This window comes from Hippocampus comes, unplaced genomic scaffold (genome assembly GCF_001891065.2).
Source record: "Hippocampus comes isolate QL1 unplaced genomic scaffold, H_comes_QL1_v1.1 scaffold104, whole genome shotgun sequence".
NCBI classification, from domain to species: Eukaryota; Metazoa; Chordata; class Actinopteri; order Syngnathiformes; family Syngnathidae; genus Hippocampus; species Hippocampus comes.
Window position 1 is genome coordinate 2,419,636 of NW_017806072.1, and position 7,466 is coordinate 2,427,101.

General features: G+C 39.8%; 1 protein-coding gene across 3 annotated transcripts in view; it reads left to right on the forward strand.

The window, feature by feature from the left end:
• The window catches only part of LOC109530445 (low-density lipoprotein receptor class A domain-containing protein 3-like), a 39,217-nt gene extending 33,206 nt beyond the window's left edge, over nt 1-6,011 (forward strand). Inside the window, exons 3-4 of one of the 3 annotated variants that reach the window (XM_019894178.1) lie at nt 3,583-3,669; nt 3,729-3,831. In XM_019894178.1, coding sequence (XP_019749737.1) covers nt 3,583-3,669; nt 3,729-3,772 — 131 coding nt within the window. In that variant the 3' untranslated portion in view covers nt 3,773-3,831. Of the gene's footprint in view, nt 1-3,582; nt 3,852-5,812 lie in introns of those variants that run through there. The other 2 variants (XM_019894176.1, XM_019894175.1) reach the window with 2 other exon arrangements.
• Nucleotides 6,012-7,466: the final 1,455 nt, after the last annotated feature.

Sequence of the window (7,466 nt, forward strand, 5' to 3'; positions counted from 1 at the left end):
GTGACACAGACGGATGTAACAGAGAATCCGGTAATTTTTCAAAATAAAACACATTTCGTATTCCGAAATAAATAAAACGGAAATAAGGCAAGTTCTTTCTGTGCGGCCCGGTACCAAATGCCCTGCGGACCGGTACCGGTCCGCGGACCGGCGGTTGGGGACCCCTGTGTTAAACCATGAGTCTGAAAATAATCCTGACCTTCTTGCTAACACCCTGAGTCAGATACTTTATTGATTGCATTTTCACCTTCGCTAGCGTTGAGCAAAGTCAGAAATGTTGAAATCCTCTTCTACACAACCTCTGTGCTCTTTTATTTTGTTTGAGTCTCTTCAGTTCCTCCACAGCCTGCCCAACTCTCACTCCTGTATCAATCATGCATGCCCAATATGACCAAACCTACCTGTTCCAAACAAGTTATTCTTTCCTCTGGGGAAGTGAGAAAAGAACAAGAAGAAGGGCATGGAGGTGCATATTGGGGAAGGGCAAAACACCAAGTACACAAGTACAGTAGCAGGGTCCATGAATTCTGAAGTGTATGCAGGAGAGCAGACAAAAAAAAAAATAGTGTTCCAGTTTATGTTAGCTTGAGTTGCTGATCTCCTTGGCCTGGATTTTCATCATTTATTGCGAACTGTGAAAAGGAACACGAATCACACCATCTCAAAATGTTACTGTTTCTTCTTTTGATTTTCTGAAATTAGAAAAATGCATTTAATTGGAACCAGGTGCAGTTTTGCTCCTTATATTGGCTTGTGGAAGAGTCGACCATTCATCTGCTTGTCTATACAGTCAAAACAGAAAGTAAAAGGGTTCAAACATCTGGGGCAATTATCTCCTTGGGTCTTCCCATGTTGAGTTGGCTTGTTTTTCATTGTTTGTGTATTTAATCTCTGGCTTCCCCACAGTCTCAAAACATGTACATTGGGTCAATTGAAGACGATATGTAAGTTGATTCTGAATTGGGGTGAAACAAAAATTGAACAGAATCGAAGAATTCAAATTTAAATTATATCGAGATCTGTATTAAATTGTCTTTAATTACAGAGAGATATGTTTGAAGAAAATGTCACGGTACAACACTTCTGACTTTAAGTTTATTCATATGTCAGTAAAATTTGTTGATATCATACCCTCTTGAACTGAGCTGGACTATATTGAAGTGATTCATAATCCCACTGAATCTAATCTTTCCACATTAAAATCTAACCGTCCTCGGATCGTATTGCACCCCATGTGTTGAGATATGTATGCAATCTTTTATTGGAGAGATGTGCGCCCTTCGGCTTCTCTGTCCAAATTTGTCGACTCAGTAACTGACTGGAGATCTGCACAGGCTGTGCTCACCCTTAATCTCTAAAACTGAGTTTACTGTGATAGACTCCATAGAAAATGGTAACATGGATAAATGTGCGCGTGCAAATGCAAAATCCAATGTAATCTTGTCCCCTACTGTGCTTGTGATAGTTTCACCCCAGGAATCAGCTTGACTACGGCTTCTTTCGCATTCATTTGAGCTGCATACCCATCAACATTTAGGCTAAGTTTGCAACTTGCCCAACACCCCGCTCTCTCATCCGAAACGACCTCTATAGAGCGAGGAAAAAGAACATTTGGCACAGGGTTTTAAAAGTTCAAATGATGAAAGACTGTAATGGGAGAAGAGAAGACGAGGACATGCTGTCATGCTCCTTGAGCATTTTCCAGATTGTCAAAAGGTTCTTGGATGAAAGTGAAATCGGACACCTTCATGATTAAAAGAAAATCATGGTAAAATGATTTGTTTTTCCACGTTTTCTACTGAAACTGTTGAGTGCGTGCTGGAATAATGTTTGTTCTAAATCCCACTCAGCGCACAGCCTTGCATCCGCAAATGGATATAAGCGCTTAAGCTCCATCCTTTTGCTGTCTTTCCCACCCACGAATTTCTCTTCATGAGCTTGCCCTTCATGCGACTTTTGAGTTAATTGGGAACACAAACATTGGGTCAGATAAATCCAGCCAGCAGCAGAAGTGGTAATGAGGATGTAGATGAGACAGGAAGTGAATGGGGGGCTCTCGAGGCAATCACAGAGCTGTCTCAACTAACATCATAGCCACGCATTTAGCAGAATGCAATGTAATGTCTTTGTGGCAAAGAAAGAAGGAAGTCAGAAAATCTGGTCAAATGTTGTGTACAGGTAAATTCTGTGTTCACCCCTATTATTTTTTCCATATCGCTGAGAGCCATGTTTCTTTCTCCCTTGGACTCCAATGGGCATGATATACCATGCCTAATGAGCTTTGGGTGATTATGGGTGTGCTGTCCAGGTAAACAAAAGGCTTCCCAGGGTACATAACGACAGAATGGACTCAAGCCCAGCTCCCTCCCTTGTTCTGCAGATTACTTTTCATCTTGGAGACGGGGCGCTCCCCTTGCTATTCCTGTGCCTATCCCTCCTGCTTTGCCAAATGTATTTGTGCTACTTGAAAGAGCCTATATCTCTGCCCACAACATTGTTGTTTACTGAAAATATTGCGCCCCTGGCATTTGTGTTGTGACTATTTCAACGTTCAAGTATTCAAACGTTATTGTCCATGTTGTTAAAATCCAGGACAGAAAGAGAATCACAATACTGTTTCTCTTGTAAGCAATCATACAAAATAAAGATAATTGTCTATTTGTGCTCAATTAGTTGAAGTGAGCTGTCAGCCTCTTGTCTTTCTCATTCTGCAATAAAATACTCCAATACTCCACTTATTATCACTACACATTTTATTGTCTACACATCACATAATACAGTGGACCCCCACGTATCACCGGCGATAAGGGACCGACTTCGACCACAGGCGAACCCCCCCCCCCCCCCCCCCCCCCCATTTTGAATGTGGAAAGATACTATGACAAGGTCCTGAGGCCCGTTGTGTACTTCATCCACAATCGATCGCCTCATATTGCATGGATGTGTGCACAACGTACCTTAAGTAGGGAAAACGTTAACTACTATTTTTCATTTTTGCACTTCCATCACCCTCTGGTGGTTCATGTATTAGTGCAGCTTAATTTGAATTTGGCAACCACGCTAATCGCCAGGCGAAGGAGAATGTAACATATGAGTTCCTCCACAAATTGACTTAATTCACAATGTGTGTGTGCATTAACAAGAAAGTGCCTCAATATTATGTGTTATTAGTGTTCTCAGCCGAACACAGCATTTTGAAATACATAAAGAATTAGAGAATGAGAATGAATAAGAGCAACTGACAACAAAGTGACTGGGGAATCCAATTTCTTTGTCACTGTTCTAATGTACAAAAATGCAATTAAAAAAAAAATCATGACTTTTTATACAGTATCGGGCTTTTTTATTTATTTATTTTTTTAATATCGTCCCCTTCCCCACAATATTGTGATAATTGATGTATTGTGAGGTTCATATCGTGATACTGTATTGTATCATATCATGGCATTTAAGTCAAATGACATAAAACGTTTTTACTTTTCAAAGACTTGAATTTCGCTTTTGAATTTTAACATTAATAATTAATTTTAACCATGTTTTTACGTGGTGACCAAAAATTAACATGCCGCCTTGTCACGCAAGGCAGATGTGTTCCGTGCATGGTGTCAGTCCATTCCTGGAAACCCAAAACATCCCAGTTCTCGCATGGCCAGCATATTCAACAGACATGTCGCCCATTGAGCATATTTAGCATGCCCTGTGTTGGCGTATGCATGTTTCAATTCCAGCCAATATCCAGCAACTTCAAGAGAAGTGGAAAACATTCCACTGATGAGAGAGGTTTTTCAGTGCATGAGGCAAATGGTGGTCACTTCAGAGACATCTGGCCCTCCTGACACACCCAGTACAGTACAACTGCACATTTGACAAAGATCCTTTATTGTGGCAGCCTACATGCATGCCTGTGAAATAATACTCTCAAACCAGCATTTAGATTTGCCACACCTCTGAAGTAGATGGATTATCTCAACATGGGGGGGAAATTCTCACTAACAAAGATTTGGGCTAGATTACATGAGATTAGGTGAGTGTAGAATATATTCAAAAATATTCTTTGACATTCATCTGTGTTTTGTGGACAGAGAAACAAGTTAGTTTTTATGCTTGTTTTTTTTTTTTGTTTTTGTTTTTTTTGAATCACCTTTTCACTATTTCGTACACGATCTGTTTGTTTAGGTTTGGTCCGGAGGACATCTGGTAATTGATCCAGGCTGTCCCGGGAGAAAAGACTTGTTCCCTTTGTCTTAGCCCTGTGTTTGTTTTCCTCTCCCGTCATTGCTGAATAGTGCTAGAATTTGCTGCTTCCCTCAACATACTTTTTGGAGTATATAACTTGTGTTTTCTTTACACTTTTGAAACATCTCTTGTCCGGCTGATGTTTTTGAAATGATCCCCATCCAAACAGAATGCTTAAAGAACCTGTCTTTACATATCATGCCAATGTCATTTGCATTTGCATCATCTGCTTGTTTAGCTGGTCTTGACCAAACACTTTTATTACTTTGCATATATTTGTGTTAAAGATTTGATTAATGGGAGGAATATGTTTCCGTTGACATCAATAAATCTGAACTTCACAGTCGAAGCTCAACATCTGTCAGTGGCACAACAGCAGCCCTTTGTTCCACAGTTCATGAATGAATGTGATGGGCATCCTCCAGATTCAAAACATTGGATTTTATGTGTTTCGATGGAAACAATTAAGTCACTATTTTAAGATTGGACAACCCTTTTTGCTGTTTGCTCTTCAAAACAAATGCCGTGCTGCAAATCAGTGGCTATCAATTTTACTTTAAAAACAAAACAAAACATGGTGTATCAAATAGACAATGAATAACTTTCATGTGATCATGAAAAGTTGAGAAAGTCTCGCATCTTATTTCTGTAACAAAGCACACACTACAAGATAGCATTTCGAGATGTCCTCAATAGTTCCTGTCTTCTTGCCCTGCTACTAAGTTCTCATGAAATAATAGATTGCCTGTTGGCCGGGCACTCTTGGGAGTGTTCACCGTTTTCTCCATTTGTGATTAATCTCTCTCACTGTGGTTCACAGTAGTCCTAAAGCTTTAGTAATGACTCTGTAACTCTTTCCAGACCGATAGATGTCATGATTTCATTTCTCATCTCTTCATTTGTTTTTGAATTCCGTTGTCTTGTGGCATTTTGGTGCAGCTTTTCGAGATCCTTTGGCCAACTTAATAATATCATACAGGTTATGTTTGAGTATTTTTTGATTGAACACAAGGAGGTCTTCAATCTTGGGTATGGCCAGTTAAAATGAACTCAGCCTTCCAAAAATTGCTTTTAGCCATGATTAAACAGGTGAAGCAAGTACTTTTCCACATAGGGCCATCTTTGAATACATCTCTCCAACAACCTCCAATAAATATAACCATCATCAACCTGCATTATATTTCTGCTTGGATTATTGAAAGATTTGAGAAGAGTGCAAATACATTTTCATGGCACTGCATCTTTGCTCTCGTGATGAGTCATGGTCAGCTGCCCTATTGATGCCTTATCATAATGAAACACTGGCACCATAGATAACCGTCATGGTTCATTTCTACAGTGTGTTGAATCAATCATTAAAAACCATGTTTCAGACAAACATGGTTGATGTCATGTCTAAAAAAATGGTACAACTATGTCAAGTAGATGTTTGATTTGCACCCCGGTTGTTCAGGAGTCCAACCAAAATGCATGTATTATGAATTGATTATTTTTGTTGTTGTTGTTATTGTTGCTTCCTCTGGTTGAAGACTAATGTGTGATTTTACTTGGTTTCCTCCCCTCAATTACTCCTCAGCTAAAGTCAAGTCCAAGTGTGCACCTACGTTCTTTGCCTGTGCCAATGGGATCCACTGCATCATTGGACGTTTCCAGTGTAATGGCTTTAGTGACTGCCCTGACGGGAGTGATGAAGACAACTGCAGTAAGTTTCCCACAACCAACATAAAATGAGTGGCAGGTGTCTGAGGGCTATGGTTATCAGACCCGGTGACGATACGGTAGTCATCCCATCACAACATTTGGCTCTACATAACAATAGAAATGATTTATCGGTATTTTGTTCTTAAATCACTTTTTTAAATCTATTTTTAAAACTACATGAAGTTTCTATTCCCAATTCCCTATACCCAAAAAAGCAGGGTGGCAGGAGAAGCAGGGAGTACTGAACAAAATGTATTAAAAAAAAAAAAAAAACACTTTTGCAGGGTTACACTGGAATGACCACATCAAAAACACAAAACAAGTCCCGAAAAACCCAAATAACTCAAAGTAACAAACTAACAAAAACACATTGCAGGAAGAACAAAAGAACATGACAGAAACACACCCAAAAAAAAAACAAAAAAACGAGGCAGTAACACAACGATCCCAACAAGACTGACAGAACTGAGGGAACTAAATACAATAAATGGATGACAAGAACAAGTGGAAACAAAACCAAATGTTTTTGGAATCTGGAGAAAATCCACGCAGGCACGGGAAGAACATGCAGACTACTCCACACAAGAAGGCCGGAGCCGCAATTGAACCCTGGATCTCTGCGCTGCGAGGCAGACATGCTAACCAGTCAATCACTGTGCTGCCCTGGGATTGGCACAGGAGGCCCGCAACCCTCGTGAGGATGACGGATGGATGTATATCCCTAACTGACATTGGAGTAGCATTGTTTCACAGCCTCTTAGTAAAAATAAATAAAATAATTACAAAATAATCTGAAAAAACAATCTGTCTTTGAAATCAGTACCAGTTACCACTGAAAAAAGCATACTCACTTTTAAAATTGCTTTTATTCATCAAATACCAAGGTAGTCAAGGTTTTGTCTGACCCTGAGGACTTAATAGTCTGTTGATGGTTGTAGTGAGGGTAAACATGAGGGCAATTGGTGTTCGAGAGGAGGATGCTAAAGATAGACTTGAATGGAAAAGTACAACACACTGTGGCAACCCCAAACGGGATAAGCCGAAAGGAAAAGAAGAAATCCCGTATTGTCATCCTGTGGTGTAGATAACGACAGATACAACAAAATGAGGGGAAAATACAGAAAATCTTCTTGGGGGTTGTTAGCTGATAGGCTTGACTTAATTATGCTTTCTGTGTTTTTTCCTCTTGAGCTGCCTTTAATGGAATTCCCCAGATCTACTTACACGCACTGTGATTAATTTCATTCACATGTGATGTCTTATGTGAATGATTTCTCTTCGAATTCCATGATGTCCATTCACTTAAGTTTACATACTCCCCATTCACATCAAAAGTTACTCCAAGGTACTTTTGGAGCTGTTCCAGCAGAACAAATCCAGCTAAATTGGTGAGAAAGAGAGGGTGAATTATGCCCTTGAATTACAGCGCGAGGTTTGAGTTTTGCTCTTCTAATACTGAATACAGGCATATTTGCCCTCAGGTCCAGAACTGAAAGGTCTGGCCAGACCAAAAGTCTTTTCCTCCAATT